This window comes from Rhyacophila brunnea, unplaced genomic scaffold (genome assembly GCF_057557595.1).
Source record: "Rhyacophila brunnea isolate RB1 unplaced genomic scaffold, BYU_Rbru_1.0 scaffold_7, whole genome shotgun sequence".
Classification (NCBI taxonomy): Eukaryota; Metazoa; Arthropoda; class Insecta; order Trichoptera; family Rhyacophilidae; genus Rhyacophila; species Rhyacophila brunnea.
This window is the reverse complement of record NW_028233339.1, coordinates 17421271-17444441: the sequence shown is the minus strand read 5'-3', so window position 1 is coordinate 17444441 and position 23171 is coordinate 17421271. Positions and strand designations below refer to the sequence as shown.

At 34.3% G+C, this 23171-nt stretch overlaps 2 protein-coding genes across 3 annotated transcripts in view; one reads left to right on the top strand and one right to left on the bottom strand.

Moving 5' to 3' along the window:
* Positions 1-20157, top strand: part of E(bx) (nucleosome-remodeling factor subunit NURF301 E(bx)) — a 38628-nt gene extending 18471 nt beyond the window's left edge. For both annotated transcript variants that reach the window (XM_085958444.1, XM_085958443.1), the window contains 7 exons: positions 3984-4263; positions 5621-5918; positions 12324-12624; positions 13022-13257; positions 18224-18391; positions 18743-19023; positions 19317-20157. In XM_085958444.1, coding sequence (XP_085814570.1) covers positions 3984-4263; positions 5621-5918; positions 12324-12624; positions 13022-13257; positions 18224-18391; positions 18743-19023; positions 19317-19522 — 1770 coding nt within the window. In that variant the 3' untranslated portion in view covers positions 19523-20157. The remainder of the gene's footprint in view (positions 1-3983; positions 4264-5620; positions 5919-12323; positions 12625-13021; positions 13258-18223; positions 18392-18742; positions 19024-19316) is intronic.
* LOC147064552 (uncharacterized) lies at positions 11048-11672 on the bottom strand. Its single transcript, XM_085957613.1, has 3 exons — positions 11530-11672; positions 11252-11356; positions 11048-11155 (listed from the first exon to the last, which is right to left on the bottom strand). Exons 1-3 carry the CDS (start codon positions 11632-11634, stop codon positions 11048-11050), a joined length of 318 nt encoding a protein of 105 aa, XP_085813739.1. The 5' UTR covers positions 11635-11672.
* Positions 20158-23171: the final 3014 nt, after the last annotated feature.

The window sequence follows — 23171 nt, the reverse complement described above, 5'->3', positions numbered from 1 at the left end:
ACCAATTTATCATCATTGTTTATGCAATTAAAAACTAAAAAAACAATATATGACCGTTGCAGGCATTTTATAATATTACATATTCTATTTTTAAGTAAACGGGTGATGCTTTAGGGCTCCTTCACATAGTTTGGGGTCGATGGAATGATGCCAGTATTATAGTTTAAAATCCAATGTAAACATTCATCTTGCTAACCAATTTTAAATAACATTTTATCGATGGTCGTGCTGTAAATATCCCTAAAATCCTTACATTATTATTATACTCATTGGAAGCTCTTCCTTCTTGACCTTCTTGGCCTTCTTGCTTCTCGATTACAACTTTCTTAATTTAATATTGACTTTATTTTTAAATTGAAGAAAACAGTTATTATTAACTCTAACAACATTATTATTATTATAATTTAAGTTTTTAAATGAAGAATGAGAAAACTCTCACAGTGGACACAATTGTTTCCTCCTGATTAAAATATAAGTATTTGTTTGGATACCAAGTTCATGCAGTTTTGAGAGTAAAATCGTTAGTTTCCGCTTCATTACCAGCACATATATCGTCGCCGTAGATGTCGAGGGAGCCAGTCCACAAAATCATAATGCTGAGAAACGGGCACTGAAAGATTTTGTGTGACAAAAAAAGTAACATTTTTTTATTGAACTTTTTTGTTTTTAAAGATATAACAGTGAAACTTTCTACATAGAATATACTTTGTGGTATTATCTTTTTATTATTTTGTACAAATAACTAAAAAAAATAGTATCTTAGAACTTATGTGTGTTATATCTCTTGACCACTGAATATTGAAATGTACAAAAACTGTAGTCAAAAGAGTTTTGTGGCTTAAATCCATTGACCACTGCATCTTTGATGATTTTAAAATGCTTTTGTGTACTTTACTAATTTTCGCCAAATTTGTGGCTTGGCTCCCTTGATATCTACAGCAACGATATAGCCTATTCAGTTTGATCAATTATTTGTGTAATGTGATTGTTATTTTGAGTTTTACAAATTCTGTATGTTATGGGAAACATGAAAGTTATATTATTTGTATTGTGAAAAAGTACCCGATCAAAATATGTTTTGTCTGTCGGAGGAAGGTTGTGATGCGATAAAAAATATCTTCAATCTCTGCCATGTATTCATTTGACCATTGTGCAATAAAAATGACAAACTTGACCAGATATGTTTTGCTCGTGTATGTGTTGTGCTCTGAATATGCCATTTGTGTATTGTTAAATGTAAGAATACTTTTTATCAGGCTATTGAACGTAATTATAACCAGAAAAATTCAAACAAAAGTACTATGTATTCAACTAGCCGGGATCGTCATTTATAATTTTGAAATCAATAAACGATTCTTATTAACAATACATGTATGGCGTTTCATTATCATAAAACCTGCTTTTTTCTATTTTGTTGTAATTGATTTTGGTTTGCTCTTTTTATTGCACAATACATCACAACCGTTTTCAAATGACAGTGACATTACACTAAAATATGATGGTGTACCCTCCATTGTATCCGTGACACTGGGAGACGACGCTCCGGCCATTGAAAAGCATGGTTAATCGGAGAATTATTACTTGTATTTCACAAAAAAATATACAAGCTTTACCCCCCAAGATTGCCTTTGTGTAATCAATTTGAAGTCCCCAAAAGTTTTCTTGGTGACATGCATTTTTATCACGGATGTTGTGTTATTCAAAGTTGAATTTTATCGAATAAATAACTAATGAAGGAGGGAATACATAGAATTGGTAAGGGATGGGGAAGGTTTCTTCAAAAGAACTTTTGAATATACATATTCATGTTAGACTATATAATTTAACACTGCTCGACTGTAGTATCCCTTTGTGAAAATGGCGAATAACAGTTCATGTAAAATAAAGTGAATGTGTTATTTATTTTAGAAGATCACTACAAGTATTCAGATATATTTACCCATGAGTTCATAAGCGTTGTTTTAACCCCCCAATACTTAACTAACATGCTGATTTTTCAAATCTATGGACATTGCTAATTTTTTAAGGAGAAAAAAAAACAGACTGCGTTTAAGTCCAACAATTTAAAAAAAAAAAATCCCAATAGGTGCAATAATAACATCTGTTTTTAATAAAGGTCTTCACCAAAAATATTACCCTCCCTCAACTCCCTACTTGGATTGGACCAGCACGCTGGTTGAAAATTACAGGGCTTCGAACCGGAACTGAACCGAAAACCGGAAAAACTGTTATTTTTATCGGAACCCAAACCGGAAAAATAAACAGTTTTTTCGGTTCGGTACATGTTCAAACACGCACGTTAACATGATCTTACTCCCCGCTTTTGTTGACGTTAGTCATTGACGGAAACACCAATTCGACGAGCATAATACATGTATATGTAATAAAAAAGCCGCTGTTTTTCATTTGAAATAATATGTGTGTCAAATGCAAGGCGCGAAGAAATCATTTAAGATCGTGTGACACTTCTCGACACAATTCTCATAATTTATATAATATATTGTTTTAAAAATTTATGGCACGACCTTGCGGTGCAGCATATAACCATTGGTTTCAGAGCGTGGCGCCTGGCTAACATACAAGTACCATAAACTGTTCTAAATTATGGTAGAAAATAAATTTCTAATACGAATATAAAAACATTTAAAAAATAATCTCTCGAAGCTGAACCGAAAACACCGTTATTTTTTTTCGGAACAAAAACCGGAACCGAACCGATACATATTTTTTTACTTGAACCGGAACGGAACGTCCTGGAAAATTGCTGCACTAATGTAGCTTTTTTTTTCAATTTTGCTAAAAAATAATGTAGTCTAATAAATTAGTACAAAATACTGGTTTGTTATGCAGGATTCAAGTTACGACTATTGGTATTTAATTGATTGGTTGTACAAAGCCAAACCAAGAGCACAAAAAAATCCATAGTATTGCTACAATGTTAGGTTTCTTATTACTGCAATAAAATAAGTGTGGGTGAGTATTTCTGATAAAATGATAAGTCTTATTAAAATTAGAGGAATGTAATTGAATGGCATGCATTTATTATTGTAGTGTAGATCAAGTGACAAAATATAAATTCATGTTACACTGAGAGAGATTTGAATTTAGCATACTTGTGCCAAAACACAAAACTTTTAGTCAATTATTTCAGTTTCCCTATGTCACTTGATTGGATATTGCAGTCCAATTAAGCAATGACTTTTGAGACGAGAAATGATTAATTCTGTGTTAAGAGTATATAATAAATGCACAGTTTTCATTTTAATAATAGAAATATTTAATTTTCTATCCTGAAACGTAAGTTTTGTGGTGGTATGTATATTTTATAAAGATTAAAATGACTTATTATAAAAGATTGTCATATAAACATTAACCACTTAATGAATATTTCATTAATATTTATTTATAATATAATATAATTATTATATTAATATAATTAATAATATTTCATTCTCATAACACTCTTGAGATAGAAACCTATTGGGCAGTAAAATACCTAATGGCATCATGGCGGTATGCTGAAAAGTAAGCGGGTGGACGTATGGTGTGGGTGGGTTTCTTCTAGGGTAGCTACCCTTCTATCTGTCGTCCGTGATAGCCTCTCCCTTGACAGAAACTGACATTTTTAAAAAATCCGAGAAATGCCAAGGGGCCTTAACACCTTTAGACCTGGAAAACCTATATCACTAAAACAAGTAGCGGATGTTGGGTGTCAGTTAATTGAAAAGGCTGATAGGTATTCGGGGTAAGGAAATTTACTTGTTAGGGGTACGCCTTAGATGTGATCAAGTTTTGGAAGCTGCACAATTTAATGTTTCCCGAAATTTTGTTGTCGCACCTCTCGTTTCTGCTATTTAATAATTTTATGATATTATGTCTAAAAATAACCAATTTTCTGTTTTCAATTCATCTGTTACAGGGTACGTAATGATATGTAAGATATATTACCTGGAATCGTTATTAATAATAACTTGAAATTCTAGGAGAGTCCGATTAAATCGACCCCCGCCCCGCAGCCGGTTGTCAAAACGCCAGCCAAGGTTTCACCCATTCCTTCGGTAGCATTTGTCAACGGACAGGATCCTTCAGAACCCGTCGCTCACATCATTCACAAACCGTCGCACGCCAAACCGCAGCCGGATGCCCGACCACCCATCGAGTTGGCCGGAGAGAAGCCTGCCTCCGACGCTGACTCCCCTGCTGCTGCCGCGACTGCTGCTGTTGCCAACAAATTTGTCCTCACCCCCGACTACATTCAACAAAGTTTGTCCATTCAAAGTTTCATAGAATGCAGCTCAATTTTATCACACAGGTAACCCTCTCTCATTGATCGCCGAGAATACTTTTTGGGCACAGTCACGCGAAGCAAAAGAAACAAGACAATTTAAAATATGAAAACATTTTATTAACACATTGATCGCCAACTTGTTTTACGTAAAATAGTTAAAAAATGTTTATTTGTTTCAAAAATATATTTTTTTTTTCATTTTGATGATTTTTTTACGTAAATATTGGTTTTTATGATGTGCCGGCCTCATGTGTCCGTCGCAGCGCCAACGGGTTAATTTATTATATTGCGCCGGGCCGGCCATTTCACTGGTCACCTGTCCATATGTGTTGATGAGAGTATGGTGCCATTTTGAGGTTGAATTATATTCAGATGGTATAATAAACAGAAAAGGCAGAAATACGGAATAAAAGTTTTCAAATTGTGTAGTATACCTGGATACACATATAAACTGGAAATACATTATAATCATTTTTGCTGCTTTTACGCTGTAAATCAACTCAAACGTAGGTCTTCCTTGCCGGTCACCGGTGACCCCCACGGCTCTTGGACAAACCCAGTGCCGGCCACCAGTGACCCTCCATGGCGGTCAAAGTGTTAATTACCTAAACTAAATAATTAACAAATTAAATATCATACATAACATATAAGTACTCAGCAATAAAATGAAAAAATAACATTTTCTTCCGCGTTCAAAAAAATAATGTACAAAGTACATAATTATACCTTGTTTAGCCTGTCTGCACTTATTATGTAAGATTTGTCGACTCATATAATCTCATCATACATACGTGATTACAGGACAAAAAATATTATCAAAAATCGAATTCGCACTCGCCGGTGTCACAATGAACGAGGGTTACCTGTCATAGTTATAGTTATTAGGATTTAACTTTTCTTAGTGAAAACATAATTTTCATACATAAAATTTTGTTTCTCACTAGAGTTGAGAAGTGATAGCTTCGTAGGTGTTTGTAGATAGCGATCAAAAATACACACATGTACTCAACACGACACCTCCTACATATAAAGCTGTTACTGCAAAATGATACTTTTCAGTAGTACGATTTTAATAAATTTTATTACCAGAAGGTTAATTTTTAATCCTGAAATCATAATTTTTAAGTTGATAATATATATTGTTTGAATTTTTTTTCGATTATTGTTGTATTATCTTTAAATTATTTAATAAAAGGCAATCGAGTCTAAATAGCCAAAAACACAATTACGGACTTTTATGTAGGAGGTGTCGATATTATCTATTCGTGACAATTATTTACTACTATAGACATAACTCCCTCGATCTGATTGTGCTATGTTTAATTTTTTTAGCCATTAAAAACGCCTTGAAGCAAGAAAATCTGAATCCCGAAATAGAAGAGAAGCTTCTGCAGTTGCAACGTTATCAAGAGAAGCAGATGAAGCCGGAGCCGGCAGGAGCGACGAGCCTTTCGCACCCGCCGGCTCCTCCTACTCGCCACTCACAGGTCACACCCGCTCCTCTTGACCCTCCGCACCCACCGCCACGCCGACGCCCACCGTCCGCTGCAAATCGGCACCTCGATGACGACGACTGGATTGAGGCATCGCCTAAGAAGAGGCAGCGCCCTTCTGCTGCTCACCATGATAGGTGATTGTCCGTCCATATCGTTTTGATTCCAATGATGATAAATCATCAATGTTTAAATGCACTGGCTTCAAAATAGATACAGTACTCTCTCAGTAATCCGCCACCCCAAAAACCAGACAAGTGTCGAATTAGTGAAAGCGGCGGATTATTGTGCATACATACAAAATATGGTAAAAATTAAAATAGGTATTTCGTAAAAATAATTTTTTGAGAAATTTGTACTAGCAAATTAAAATTTTACAGTAAAACCTCATTAACGGCCCACGTGCTCGTCGAAGGTCGAAATTGAGTTTTTATTGTATTTTCAAACCATGATCCTGGACACTCCTTAACCCTTTCGCTGCGAGCCATTTTCGCGGGAATTTATTTTCAGTCAAGTGATCTGTTAAAACGCTCACTACAGCTAAAACAGATCGATTCCAAAATTAAAAAATAGATTACTAGATGAACTATATATCAGTTATTCCAAATGCACCAAGAAATAAACTATATTCGTTACATTCTCACTAAAATAAATCGAAGAAAGTGAAGACGCTAAAAAATATCCAAGCTTTGACCGCGCGTTCAAAATGGCGGCCGTCCACTCTTCACATAGACGGTTTCAACACATACTACCGAGAAATTCGCCGCGTTTGTATTTGTCATACACAGGGCTGTGTTGAGTACATGCTGCCGTAGTTGGTTACGGTCTATGACAGATATATTACTAAATCACTTGTGGAATAATCAGTGGGTTATCGCTTATCGCATTTAGTAAGTCGTAAACTCTAATTTTATTACCGTTTCAAATTCTGAAGCTATATTTATTTTCGTCGCCATAAAATAATGTCATCCACTTATTCATTAGGATGTTTTGGAGAATAAAACACTAAAAATAATTACCGCACTGCTAAACTATTATTATTTTATTATAATATAATTTATGAGGCGCCGTCGGCTTTTTCATTGTACAAAGGGCCTGTCGAATAATCGCCAGGCATAATATGAGCATGTGAACAGAGCTAACACAGTTTCGTGGCACATAAAAATAAAAATTATTACCCATTATGAACAAAGCCAAACAAATTTACTGGAGAGCTGTGCATCGATAAAATATTTTCCAGCATTATTTCTTCGATAATATTATCTGGTAGTGACATTTTGGTGGGTGAAATAATTATTTCACTTATATTTATAATGACAAAAAATACTAAAAACAAATCTTCAAAATGTTTCTATCGAGATCACAAATCACTAAGAAAAAATACATAACACTAACGTAATCATAATAATTAATTAAAAGGTAAATAAAAATATTATCGATGCACACTTTTCGATGCATGACCAATGTTTTGTTTTGATAACCCTGGTGACGCAACTAGTACACCCGTCTTCGCAATGGCGCGCGATTCAAACGACTGAATAACGAGTGTTCTTTTCAAAAATATATTTCCTTGTGTTTTACTTGACATTTTTATGATCTGTTGCCTGATATGTCTACCTAAAGGTTTGAACTAATTTTTAAAGCATATTATCCACAAGTGTCTCTTCTAGTTTGGTCAAAAATACGAGATAAAGTCTATGGCATGTTTACATGCCATACGCAGTCTAAGGGTTAAACGTTGTAGATAATCTATTTATATAATTTTGAAGCCTTATTATCCTTTATAGATATTTTAAACATTTGATGACTGCATAAAGTATTTTTATTACATAAAATAGTATTCTTTTAAACCTCTCGCTCTAATATTTCAGAATATAGTCATATTTCGGTACATAACTGTGCAGTGGTGTTAAGATTTTTTACATTTATTAATTTTTAAACGCATTTATAAAACCATTAGTATAATTTATTACGAGATAATTTTTGTAAAATATTCACGATAAAAAATTATATTGATAATCTCTGTGATCCCAAATTTGACAAGAATTAGGCATTTTATTATTCAAAAAATCGACAAGATTAACACATTTGAAAATGATTCTAAAGATAATTATTATAAGCTATGTCTTTGACCCAGCGTTGCCATGTCTACTGAAATTTCAGTAGATCTACTGATATTTTTGGCAATATACTGAATCTACTGATATTTTCTGAAATCTACTGATATTTCTTCATTTCACAAAATTCCCACCAGCCGGGAAAAAAACTAGCTATTTTTGAAAACTTGGGAATCTGCGGCCCGCGGCGAAATTTTTTTCCTAAAACAGAAATCTACTGATATTTTGTCGAATCTACTGAATCTTTTTTACACATTCTACTGAAATTAAAAATTTTGACTTGGCAACACTGCTTTGACCATTCAAGTGTGATAAACATCTTATGAATAATGATTGCTTTATAATAATTATTGACCTAAGAATAAGGTAGTGTTTTTTTTAAATACACCATTTCTTTTGTCATTCTCCAGTGGTTAAGCTACAACATACGGCCGTAGCCATAATATGACAAACTATAATTAAAGTAGGGAGTAAAATGATATTGACGCGCGTGTTTGAACATGTCATTTCGAATATGGTTTTATATGAAAATAGTGTTCATGGGACTTTTTTTTTCAGGAAAATTTCAAATTACGGCGAATTTTGAATTATCAGTGTTCTTACTAACGAGATTTTACTGTATTTATAATACAAATTTTTTTTTAGTTTGACACAACTAGTTGTTCAGTGAGGCAGATTTTCTTGAATGGCTTAGGCCCCTTCCAGGGTAGACATGTTCGGCGGGGCGTTGAGCAGCGTGCGCAACTCAAACGTATCCGGCGAATTATAGAGCTTGATTTTGTGCTTTCAACTAGTAAAAATAACGACGGATTATAGTAGTTGTCGGATAATCGAGCGGCGGATTACTGAGGGTGTACTGTATATCCAAACTATATTTTTACATTCATTATAAGCCCTTAAATCTGTTACCTTCCTTGTCATTGAAAATTAAATAATCTATGAATTCATCATATCGTCACCGTTCAGGCAAAAGTCACCAACCCTAAAAACATAGTTTTGAGATATCGCAATTTGAAAGTTTGAAAATGCAGGAAAAATCAGATTTACATGTTTTTATGGTTTTATCCACATTACATTATTTTCTCATGTCTTCTTTACAATTTCTTTAAGCTACTTTTACTTTTTGATGCTAATTAAAAAATCTGGAAGGCTTTGAAGGAGGCAAGGTAGCTCAATTTATGGTTTGGTGACTTTTGCTTGTTAATAATCTGAACAATGTTAGCCAAAATAAGGATAGTGACAGGTATTGATATAAGTAATAATGAAGATAAAGTGGTAAATAATAAGTTTTATTGAATGAAATAGTCTTTTAACATGTTTATTTTTGTGTTTTAAGATATAAATACATAAAGTTAATGAATTAAGTGGTTTGTTTGACTGTAAAACTAATGCTAATAACAAACCAACGAAAAAATTTGAAATTTAAGTAATAACATAATGAAAGCAAAGAAAGATTAACGGATAATAATTAAAAACTACTCCTCGTCGGTATCACTTCCGACATCAGGTTCTGCATTCCTATTAATAACGCTGGTTGAGCTCGGCAGAGATTGGTACCAGTGGTGGAATTCTTGGGGTATCACACCTTTTTCACATAATACCATTAAGTCTTTATGTTTCTGTGAACTTATTGGTAGAGGCTTATTATACGCCTTTGACAATATATTTGGAAATGTTGGAGCAAGATTCCGAAGAGCAATATTAATTTCTAAATATTCGCCGGAATGGCCATACCTATATTTTATAATTGAAGGACTTTGTTTTTCAAATCTGAAGCATTTCACCTTTAACCAGTTAACTTTTTGCCCAGCCGTGTTCCTGGTTTTATTTTTTAATACTTGTTTGGACAGGAGACCCAAATCATAAAAATCGCTGTATTTCAGTTCTTTTGTGGTATACGGTTTTTTATTGCGATTAGATCGAGCAGCTGAAAAAATGTTTATCCAATCATGCATCGTATACACACTCATGAATCGCTTCTGTTTCTCAATAGCACTGTGCATACTGTCACATTCCATCATTGAATGTCCGGATTCTAAAAACTTTTGCTCCAATACTTCAATATTGTCTGAGCTCTGCACCACGTACATCAAAAAGGCCACTATATTTTGATTGCGGTTCTGGCCACCGCACGTGTCACTAAAAATGGACACTTCTTTTATATTGCTTGGCAAGTTAGTCATATAACTATACAAGCATGTACCAATCTCGATGCTACCACGCTTGCCATTTACCTCATGCCAAGCATAACAGAAAGCATTATTAGGCGGAGCTCCTTCATAAATTGTCAAATTGTAGCAACAGAGTTTTCTGCTGTAATACAGAGGTGAGACATCGCTACTTGGAATTTGTAAAACACTCTGTAAATCAAAGGTTACTGTTGCAAAAGTGTTTTCTCGAGTTGCCCTTTCTTTGTCCATAGCTTTGTCGATGTTGGCTTCCCTCTCCCTGTTTTTATGTTCGGTGTAGTTTTTCTCCAATTGTTTCTTCTCGTCACCGTCCTTCATTGCGTTATATTTTGTGCAGAGAGCACACTGGTCTTTTCTCGGTCTAAAAAAGGAGTAATTATAGTCCTTGCAAAATATCCTTTTGTAAGATGTGATGCTTGGAGGTATGACATCCTTTCCTTTGCAAAATTCTGTGAACAGTGCAAACATTTTTGATATCGATAATTTACTGTCTAAATATTGCCGGCTCGATGATTTTCTTACGTAATGTGACTCCGTTACAGGAAATTTTTCAATGTGTTCCTTAATTAGTTCTATCATGCTGTTGGGTAGCTTGTTAGCTGGAACATGCTTACCCCTCTGATCTTCGCTGTTAAATATATTAAATTCATTGGCATTTTCGTAAGCTTTGTTAACAGGGTCATTACTGATACATAATGTTTTTAAAAAGAAGTCTCGGCAAACTCTTTCTTCACTGCTATCCTTAATAAAATAGTATTGCTTCGCATTCGATCGTTTCTTGAGAGGTGGCTTTACCTTTCTGCATTTAATTTCAACAGTCTTTGTGTTGTTCAATATAAAATCCTTTTGACGACAATACTCACCTAAATTCCAGTATTCGGAGCATATTAATACTTTTTGTTCTTCAGTAAACTTCGTGGAGTATAATAAAAACAATACAATTGGTTGGTTCTGTTAAAGTTAACTCACATCCTGGGTATCGTCATTGGAATCAACTTCATTAATTTCCATGATATGGGGATTTTGATTTAATACATCTTTACAATGCATAGAATCATAGGTTGTACTCTGAAACATAAATAATATTTTTTACATTAAATTCAGAACTTAGGTGTGGAACAAAACACCTTAATTATGCTAAAATGAATATGAAAACAAATTTACCGCAGGGGCAGAGTTAACATCAGATTCATTGACGTTCATAGTGCTTAAATTATGTTGTGTACCGGATATTCTGTATCCATCTTCAATAAATTCAGTTGAAGCACTCTGAAATACAAGAAAAGTACTTCATTATCAAGTATAACCTCCAAATAATTAATATGGTAAATAAGACAATTTCAGTCGATTCACTTTAATGTCTTTATTGAATATAACACAAATATTTCATTGTAATTTCATTGGGAATTGAATAAAAAGTTTTGTTTTCGACAAACACTTACCGGTACAACAATTTCAACGTCACTTGATGCACTGTGATATTTCGAGTAATGCATGATAACAGAACTCCTGTTCGACAAATAAATATTACAAATCTTGCAAAGCATTACGGAATCTGGTAATATAACAACAATTAGTCCCAAACAATCCACAATTGAAACAATATCGTAACTCGAAAATCCAAACGTTCAATGACAGTTGACACGATGCAAGTGTAATCATAGATGAAAATGACCATAAACGAAAATAATTGTCAATCACAACTCTCTATGGTTGGATGGTGACTTTTGCTTGTTTATTTCGTCATCGCTGTGCTGCATTTACGAACAGACAAATGTCACCATTACGCTATGGCGAGTTTTGTTTGATTTAATTTAGATCAAAGCGATCTTATTATAACAAACTATTCCTGTTTGGTTATTTTTGCGTATTTCAGACAAGTATTAGATGTTTTCAAATGACAAATCAGTAAAACTCACCATCCATAGTATAGGGACTTTTGCTTGTATATTTATAACGAATAATTTATTTTTTTATAGAGTCAATAATGTCTATTCGCCTATAATGATTTATGCTTGTTAAGATTTTATCGAAAGTCATTTAGTGAAAAACAAATAATTCCGATTTAAGGAAAATTTTACTAACTAATGTACCGTGGTGACTTTTGCATCTTAAAGAACATAATTTTACGCTTCGAGTGACATACTCAACTCAAAACTGCCATTTTTAGGTTTGGTGACTTTTGCCTGAACGGTGACGATATGAAACAGTGTTCTAATAAGAAATATTTTCACAGGGACAGGGAGAAGCATGAAAGCGCAGACGAGGTGAAACCCGCTCCGCCTCCTAGTAGATCTCGCACGTATCGGCCGGCGTCTTCCCCCTCCCAGGCCCCCGCCAACGTACCTTCTTCTCCCAACCCTTCCCCGTCATCAGCGACAACACCACTGTCGTCGGGTGGGGGCGCAGAGGAGAGACGTCGTGCCGCACACCACTCCAAGCTGCAGCTGTTGCTCTTCCGTCAAAAGGAGCTTCTCAAGAAGGACATCATCAAGAAGAGAGGCCTCCTCGAGAAGGAACTCGGAATTGAAATTCAGGTTATTATTTCTTGACCATTTTCGTCATCGGTCAGTAAGGCTTGTATATTTTACAAGAGCAATCCGAAAAAAAATATTCTTGTCTAATAATTTTCACTAACTATGCTGCTAAAAATATATCGTGAATAGTTCTTTCTGATGCATCATTTTTGTGATGTTGAAGATGACATTCTAAATAATTTAATCCTATAAATAACTTGTCTTTTCACTTTGCATCCTCACAAACTGCACAAATTCAAGATCATTTTTATAATTCATGTAGAAACAATATGAAACTTTGACATTTAATAATAAAAATATTGTAACATAGTGTGTCAATGTCAGTTTAGCTGCGCATATCTCCCATTCATCACAGGGAGCAGTAGGAGGATATTCTGACAGTGGATATATTTTTCAGAAGGAACTATCGACGGAGTTGGCGCTTCGCACCCGAGCGGAGAGGAGCAAACAGGAAGAGGTGCGTGGCGTCTCGAGGCGACGCCCTCCGCCCCCTTCTGCCCGGACCCTCGCTCCTCCCCTCACTCCTCCCCACTCGCACCCGCAGCCACACACTCCCGCGCGCTCCAACAAGCACCACCGGGTCAAAAAAGAAAAGCTACTCTGCATTTGTCAGACACCCTATGATGATACTAAGTGAGTCATTTTTTTCTTCATTCTCGCCCATTCAATAGTATACTAGCAGAGCCAGCTGGCTGTCGCCAGTCTGTCTCGACAGCTTGGCGTCCTAATGACACGCTGTTTGATTTTAATAAAATTGTAAAGTATGCATAGACGGTGCCGTAGTTTTCCCTTCGGGATGGATTTTCACTCACCTCAGGCAGTTTGAAATTTCGCTGATTTGTCAGTTATACGATTTGCAAATCGTCACTGCCAATATAAATTTGGGGTCATATGCTGACTTATTGATACAATATATGTGTAGGTATATAAATGTTTCATTAAATCAATTGCATTTAAATATGAAAAATAATTATACAATTATACAACTCAATCATTCGAATATAAAGCAATATAAGCACATATGTGATTATCATAAATAGCGATCCAATGTAACTTGAATATTAATCTTCCGCGGTCCCATTTAGATAATAGAAGAAGGTTAGCTTAGCAGTTATTATTATTTTGTTTAATTGTCTACAAAAAATAAATGCTTGCAGCCATAGAATAATATTTAAAAAATCAAATTTCGAATTAAAATTTTAACCTTAAATAATATAGTTTCCTGGTGCGGGACATTCATATCGAAATAGATGTTGATAAATGACATCAAGCAGTGGATTGATGACACTGATGATATAAATAAGTATATAAAATCACTAATTCTGATAAGAATAGGAATTTATATGACCCAAAGGTGTGGAATCAGTTTAGAGAGGCCTTCATCCAGCAATGGGTTGATACAGGTTGATGACAATATAAATGGGTAGGTATATAAAATCACAAATTTTGAAAAATATAGTAATCATATGACCAAGAAGAGTAGAATCATGTTAGGATAACCGCCATCCAGCAGTGAGTGGATTGATCCTGGTTGATGATGTTGACGATAACAATAAGTAGGTAGATACAAATTTCTATAAATATAGCTATTCGTATAACCAATAGGAGCAGAATTAGGTTGCAGAGCCCTTCATCCCGTAGTGGATTGGTATAAATATGTAGATATTATATTTATCACCCTTTGTTATATTATTATGTCTTTCATGTCAGATTGTATAATAAAATAAGGATTTAAATTTGTTTCATATGTTGCAATGGCAACTTTTTTTTTTAGAATTATTAATAACCATGTCCTTGCTTTTTCGTCGAAGTTGGTTATTAGTAATTTTGAACAATCACAAACACCCAGGCTTTCAGAAAATCACATAAATATTGTGTCCTCATCGGGATCAAACCCAGAACCTTTGGGTGGCAGGCCAGCGCGTTACGCACTGCACCACGAGAACCGCCTATTATGACTATTGTTATCTATGTAAATTGGTAGCCTCAAATATCTAGGTAATTAATTATTCAATGAAAAAAAAAGTGTGTAAAGAAGTATTTAAAAAAAATCAAATTTGGAATAATACAATATATGAGGGTCTAATTCCAAAAAGCGATAAGTCCACATTTGGTCAAAATCGAGAAAAAAATACGCACGTATTCTTTGTATAATTTTACACAATATGTATTGATCTATAAATTCCAAAACGCGACATAACCCTACGAAAAAAAATATTTATATATCCTGAAAATATTGAATTGTGGACTTGTCGCTTATTGTAATTAGACTCCTCATATTATATAGTTGTTTATCTATGGAATTAAATCAGCGACAGTCAGACAATATTATGTAGGTACATGGTGAATTGTACCAAGATTATGGTTTTCTCCCCGGAAAAAAATGATGTTCGCCAATGTGTACATACAATATTTGAATTAAAATATGTGAGTCTATCTGTCAATACAGAATTAGAAAGTCTTAACCCGATCGCCGCGGATGGGACATATGTTGTTTTTTACATAAGCTCTGATACTGGGCGGATGTCGCAACTGTTGATATCGAAAATTGAAATGTCGGTAAAGTAGGAAATACTTCACGCATAGTATTAATTTTTGTATTGAAAAATGCTCTGATTCGTGTTCGTACCGCCATATCGATAACTTTGTCCAAAATATGTTGTTTTAATTTCATAAACATCGATCTTTCGAACCCCCTCGATCTATCGAGATTCGCCGGTACGATTGCATCAGTTCAAATCTACGCGCTATTTTTCGCGGCTGCGCAGTAGGTATACAAAATATATTTCATTCGAGTTGAGTGTGCGCCGAGTATTTACCGTGTAAAGTTGAATTCACCGCGATTTTTACATCATGTGCGGGAATACGAAAAAGACAACCAAAAAACGAAAAGAAATTTGTCATAATATTTCTAAAAATGTACTTGAACTTGTGTTCTGGATTATGTCATTTATTACTCATGTGTCTCCCCAATTGTTTCAAAGTCATAAATCGAGCTCATTATTGAAAGTCGTAAATATTTAGTAAAGATGCGTCCACACGGAATGAAAAAAAATATATTATTATATTTTAGAGGATTGCAAGTTTTACCAATAAATTACGAATTACCATGAAGGAATATATAAAACGTATAAATTTTTGCTAAAAAAACACACGGGTAGGTATAAAATATAATATAAAATATAAATCATGGAATATTGACTTTTCAACTATATTACATATTATCTTCGCGTACAATTTAATGCTTATAAATTTTTAAAACCTTACCCAAAAAAAAGTTTTTATAGCACTTGGAAAAATTTACGCAATTTAAAAAATAAATATTGTTTTTTTTACAAAACATAAAATGACAATCACTAACATAACACAATAAAACTGAAAAGTAATCTACAAAATCCAAGTTTCACTAAAAAAAAAAAACAAAAAATTATTATAATATTTTCAACCAGTGTGGACTTATCTTTACGCTTAAATTAGAATGGCCCATAAAACATGTAAAATGCTGACACAATCTATGCCACGAAATAAAACTGGTGACTACCATCCAATTTTAATGGATTTGTCATCAATAAAACTTACACTAATTAACATTAATTCATAAATCACCAATAAAAGCTATTATTTTCAATAATTTTTATGGCATTTTGGTGTTTAGTAAAATAAAATTAGTCAGTGATTAATTGTCTTCATGGCGCACTTGTTTTGAAGTCGAGTGCTTTGTCATCGAAAATGGCTACAGAGTTTATCGGAACAAAGCAATACGGTAGTTTTGTTAAAGTAAACACAGCTAAATTCAACACTCCATTATGTGTTTTAGTGTGGCACTTGGATCCTTATGTATCTAGGCATGATAACAGTTGTAGCCACAATTTTTAACTGCCGTATTTATTATAATACAGCAAAGAATAACATTTCGAAAAACCTACCGCGGACTGTACATCTTTTGTATGGAAACTTAACGCGCCGATCGGGTTAAGCGACAAAAATGTGATTAAACATGAATAGTAAATATGGCAAACGTATATGGTATGTAAGGAAACATCGGATAGAAACATCACGTACCTGTAAAATCATCAGGACAATTCTCAAATGTGTCCAAATCAATTGGTAGACATTCGGTAGTGCACAGATCGAAATGAAGATGTTAAAATGTTAATAAAGTGTCATTCAAATGAGAAATTCGGTGCGTTTTCCAAAATGTCTTAGGATAATAATACAGGAGGACCTCGACTTTCGCACATAATTGGTTCCTGAAAAGGTGTGCGAATGTTGAATGTTCGAAAGTAGAGGGAAGTAAAAAAAAAAATGGGTATTTTGAAATATTTATTTATCAAGTAAATATAAGATGTTTAAGAGACATGTTTAAGTGGGGTTTGCGGGTGTTCCCCTTAAAAAGTTATCAAGAGTTAACTCTTTGCCACTCTTCTTTTTCTTATTTTAAATAAAATATTTTAAATGGTAAATCATTAACTTTACAATATTGCTTAACTGCTGGCACGAAATGTAATGTGAACCAATCTTTTAATATTAAAGTAGTACCCAGGCTTTTTTATTTGATTACTGGAAGCAATTCTTTATCCTTTCCTTTCAATGCTCGGGGATTTTCTGGTTGATAAATTAACATTGGCATCAATTTTAAATCACCAGCCAAGTTTCCACCAAGAAGCAATGTCAATCGGTTTTTAGAAGGTTTATGCCCAGGGGCAACTGATTCTTCCTTAGATAAGAATGTACGACTAGGCATTTTTTTCCAAAATAAACCTGTGTCATCTACATTAAATATTTGGCTAGAGGAATATTCTCCATCTTCAATAATTTTGGATAATGAGGAAATAAATTCTTTTGCAGCATCTTTATCCGCATCAGCCGATTTTCCAGTGAATTTAATATAAACCAACCGTTACTTGCTTGAAAAATCGTGTTAAACTAAGAGCCTTCGCTTGAATAATTGAATAATCTTTTTAATGTTGGTCGTCGATCCATGATGACAAATATTTTTCCATTTCATCCATAACTATGCCGTGTCCTTTGGAAACAACCTTTAAAGATAATACCACAATTTTGAACGTATTCCTTAATTTTATTTTTATTTTTCAAAATTGAACATATCGTAGTAGACCTGTTTGTATCATACGAACGTCCGATTGAAGCAAAAGATTCACCGCAATCAGAACGTCATGTGAATTTTATAAGTCCTTGATTTCTTTTTGTTCGTATCAACACTGCAGTTTTTCCGTTTCTCTCTCATGTTTATAAATTTTTAGGGTGAAATATTTCAAATGAAGAAAATTAGCAAAACGCACAACATCACACGCCCGCACGCGCTCCTGCGCAAGACTAAACCTATCCTAGCTAGCTCACAAGCAAAGTGACGGGTGCGAGCAGGATGCAAGTGACGCAAGAAATGCACTTGCCTGTGAGCGAGCGAGAAGGGGATATCTTAACCCCACGGCCAGCGCGACGTTTTAAAAAAACGATTTTTTTTAAATGTGCGAAATAGCGAATTGTGCGAAAGTCGAACGTTCGTATGTCGAGGTCCGCCTGTAATAGATTATTTAAAATGCACATTTTCTTCATCTTTGGTGTGTGTGATTGTCAGATTCTACGTTGGCTGCGAGCACTGCAGCAACTGGTTCCACGGGGAATGCGTGGGCATCACGGAAGAGATGAGCAAGACCATCAACGAATTTGTGTGCAGTGAATGCAAACACGCCAGAGACACCCAGGAGCTCTACTGCCTCTGCAAGCAACCTTATGATAATTCACAGTGAGTTGATTAGTAAACATTTGATTGTCCAGCTAGATCACTGATAAGTTTACATAATATTATTTGTCTCAAGCTAGTTTTGCCGTTTGTGTTAGTTTCGCTGTACTGGTTCTTGTCTGTAGATCTTTAAAGATTGCCCATGGTTGACGTAAATAATGACAGTTCAATGTAACATTAAAGTGAGATGTTTATATCTCGAACCATGAGTGTATTCTGCTATCAATAATCTCTATGCGAAATGACGTGCTGCTAATTTAATCATTAGTTATCTTGCTTCGTTTTCATATTTAAAATTTCCTTATTCTTATATATAAGGTCTTCTGTTTCACGTTGATTGTTTATTATTTTTAGGTTTTACATTTGCTGTGACCGGTGTCAGGACTGGTTCCACGGCAGGTGTGTGGGCATCTTGCAGTCGGAAGCGGACAACATTGACGAATACGTCTGCCCCAATTGCCAGAAAAACAACTCGGTGAACTTTGCTAACATGAAGGACCTGACCATCAAAGACTTCGACAACCTCAAGAAGCTCATCAAGCAGATACAGATGCATAAGAATGCTTGGCCCTTCATGGAGCCCGTAGACCCCAGAGAGGCTCCCACATATTACAAAGTCATCAAAGAACCTATGGGTGAGTGCTTTTCATTTGTATAGCTTTAATTTATTCCACTGAGATTACGTCAGTCGTGAAAAGGCTCGAAAAGAACGGAAATGCGCCGGAGGGAGACGGTATGCATCCCGAATTACGTAGGTGGAGTCAGCGTGCAATCCTGTTCCCGATGTTCTCGTCAGGGAGATTTAGGAAGAAAAAGCGCTGTCCGAGGATATTATAACAAAAGTCATAGAATATTATTTTTTGAGTTCCTATAATATCATTTTTATTTTGTAAATCAAATATTTGAATATGCTATGTATCTTTTACAGATTTGCAAACTATAGAGAAGAAAATTAATGAGAAAACATACAACATGCTAAGCGAGTTGATAGGAGATATGACGAAAATATTCGACAACTGTCGATACTTCAACCCGAAAGATTCTCAATTCTACCGATGCGCCGAGGGCCTGGAGGCTTTCTTTGCGCAGAAGATTAAATATTTCCGTGAGAAACTCTTTGAGGCGAACCAATGACCGATCTAAAAACATTACGTTATAACTGAATTTCCTTATATGAGTTTATTATAAATTGTTAATATCCGATCGGCAGTCTCGGCTGAATTTCTCAGTGAGATGTATGATATTTAAAAAATACTACTGCCGCCTGGTCGACCGCTGTGACCTGTGGAACCGACGGTCGGCCTCTCAAAGAGTCGGCGGGTCTCAATAAACCATGCCTGAATTATATAATTTAAGTATTCTAATGAAGATATATTTGCCATTATAAAGTTTTAATGTATATATATAATATAAATGGACTACATAATATGTTGAAAGGACGTGGTCGCCGTGTCATAACATTAAGATGTTTAGTGAAGATAAACTATGATTGTAATGTTATTATTTTTTTTACCTAGATTATTAAGCTATTTTAATTAATGTTTGATACTTATTCTAGAAATTTTGTGTTTTACCTTTTTTAAAATAAGGTTTTTGTTTGTATTTAAAATGCTTTTTTAATGTGTTTGCTATTGTTATTGTTAAGAAAAAGGTTATTCTAAGAACATATTTTACTTTAGTCCACTAGCTTTATGTTAAAGCAAAGATAGTATAAACAAACATAAACGTATTCTAAATTAAATTAAATTAAATAGCACATTGTAAAATATTTATTTTAACTTTTATTTTTACTTATAAAAATACCAGTGACAAGAATCGCTCGATAATCTCTCATAACAATAATTGTTAGCCAATCCATATTTCTATTTAAACTCATTATCATCTAAATTTCTGATGTAGTGCTGGTAAAGGAAAATTTTAAACTTGGATGAACATTTATTTTCTGACTTGATGTTTATTGTATATAATCATACAGCTGGATGCATGGACTCGCTGTCTATGTGAGATAAATTTATCATCTACTATCATCAACTTTCAACGAGTTTGGTCAAGGGTCGGCAAACTTTTGAGACGAAAGAGCCAAATAAGAGTACATACATACAAAGATGTCGAATCTTTCTTTCAGATTGAGACTACTATGGTTTCTCTATAAAAATCACTGAGCTGGAAGTTCCAATTTAATAATGTAATTGCCGGTTTGTATATACGTATATGTAGTGGTGGCTTGTGGTCATAAAAACAGGTGGGGCTAGGGTTAGTGGAATACAAAAAACTTTTAACAATTTATTTAATTCATATTGATTTTCTCCAAGTTTCATAATTTACAGATTTTTTTTTATATTGTATATTTTTGATACAATTTCTTTAAGAAATCAGTGGTAAACTATCGTGCTTTACAATCCAACATTATGTGATGGTGGTTGAGAAAACAATCAATTATCATAAAATTGACAAGAAGTTGTATTATTTATCCTATATGTATAGTTTTTTTGTATTCAAGAAAGTGCCCAATTAATTCTTTCTTAAAAAAGCTAAAAGACATTGTGGAAGATTATTTATCATTAAGTGAGTCAAAGTTGTACTCACTACAAAAGCCGTTGACACTTGAAATGTCACCCCCACCTACTCAGTAAGAATGTGTATGGATAGGTGTACTTAAATGTTTATTAGGTTTTTGGGACTTTTTTTGTACTCGGTGACATACTTCTCATTTCTGTTAAAAATATTATGTTCATAGATAAAATCACTGTTTTTTATCTAGCGAGTTGTATTTATTGTAAAACAATTTAGTACGACCCTAAAACAGTTATTATTATTCCAAGTTAGCAAAGAAGCTTACTACTATACAGGTATTAATGCTTGACACAAAAATTGTTGTTTCGTTATACCTTTTTGTATCTTTTTGGGGATGTTTATTACACATAAAATAAATGGCACGTTTCAAAGGTCGGTCGCACTTAATTGATTAATAAGATAAGATAGTCATGCGTAAGCCAGTGCACACAGATAAAGAAGCCAGCTTTGATTTACGATTTAATGTTGATCGGGCCAATGAAACGCAAAAAATACAAAACCCACCTGAATGTTCTCTAATATTATGAATATTGAATTTGCGTTTCGTTTAATTTTCATGATTGTTATGATACAGACGTAACTATTGAAAAAAACATATTTTTCAGCATGTGTTTACATATTTTCCACACTCGAGAATTATACCTTACAGCTGCACCCAGAAGGTAACCCGCTTCGTTTATTATTGTGTTTCCTGGTCGGCCACTACAATTTGTGGAAATACTGTCAATATTTATTTTCATTTATCAGAAACTGCGGCTTGACACGAGCTGCCCCTGTATATATGACTAAGAGTCCTCCACTCCATCTAATATTTGAACAAAAATATGTATTTTGTTAACAGTAGTGTGTAACAAACATGTAGTTAATCTGCATGAATAAATTCTATGTACTTATAAATTTGCTTGAATTGATCGGTTTTCATTGACATGTTAAAATAACATTTAACAGAGGAGGTATACAAGATATGTGTTGATTACTTAATTTACATTATTATATATGGGTGTTTTAATGTAATTCATGTTTATTGGACTATGGTGAGTGTAAATTTTTCTTTTGTTTATTATCGCATACATAAATTTAATGTTTATTATGCAGATGTAGACGAAGTAACACAGCATGAGATAATCTACCTTGAAGTTCTGTCTGTTTATAAATATGTGTGCAATAACGCTCAATACAAAAGCACCTCCAAGAATTAAGAGTCAGATGATTTATGTCCATTGATTGTACGAATAAAATAATCATGTAATTGAGCTTACTTTCTTTCGGACATGTATAAACCGAATCTATCCTCTGTAACAATGTTTTTTTATCTGCAGTCAATATTTTTTTACATGTCACTTCCTTTAATTATTTGCATTGAAATTAAAATCAACATTTGCTGAGCATTTTCATGATATATAATTAGGTGCGTACTAACTGAGCGAGCAGCCTCGTGTGGTCGCAAGGCAGCTTCGCCATAGAAAATATACGTAAAAGCCTCGCGAGGAAAAAGCGTAGTCAGTCAGTACGCGACTAGCCCGAGGCAAACGCATGTGCCGCCTCGCCCGAGCATTGCCACAACCGATCCAATCGTTGTCGGTTTATCGATGCTCAAAGGTGTTGCTCGCGGTTGCCTCTCGTGACGTTAGTATTTTTGCGAGCTGCCTCGCACAGGGATTTTCGGGAAGCAAATGCCTGAGGCTGCTCGCTCAGTCAGTACACGCCTATTCCCTTTAAATTAGATTTGCCCACCATCCGAAAAATGTGAAGTAACGCAACAGTGGTCGTAGTACAACTGTATTGGTCAACTAACTTTAAAGATACATTTAAATTGATCGGTCAATCACAGGTAGGTAGTATAATTTATTCCATTCTAACATGTTGTACTCTCACACCAGCCGTGGCTTTGAAACGAGTAAATACTATCGGTGAATTGTTGACACTAAGGGTATTTGTTGCACACTTCACATTATTATTTTTCGTATCTATCTAAAACTGTAAGCATTCCGACACAATTCAATGAATCAATTCCATAACTGTGCAGATACTGCTGAAACTTCAATATGTGGATAACCAACGGTATTTAGAATATTTAGACAAACAGTCACATATCGTTGTTGATTTTTGGGTTGTCACTGCATGTTCCGCTTTTCCTCGACGTTTCCAGTTTTATTGCAGAGGCCATTCTCAAGAGCAAAGATCTCTTGAGAATAGCTTCTGTAACAAC

Coding starts and splice junctions, on each gene's coding strand:
- LOC147064552 (XM_085957613.1), bottom strand. CDS start 11,634: ATGCTTTGCAAGATTTGTAATATTTATTTGTCGAACAGGAGTTCTGTT. Junction 11,357..11,529: donor ACGTTGAAATTGTTGTACCG/GTAAGTGTTTGT, acceptor CTTGTATTTCAG/AGTGCTTCAACTGAATTTAT. Junction 11,156..11,251: donor ATGTTAACTCTGCCCCTGCG/GTAAATTTGTTT, acceptor TTTATGTTTCAG/AGTACAACCTATGATTCTAT.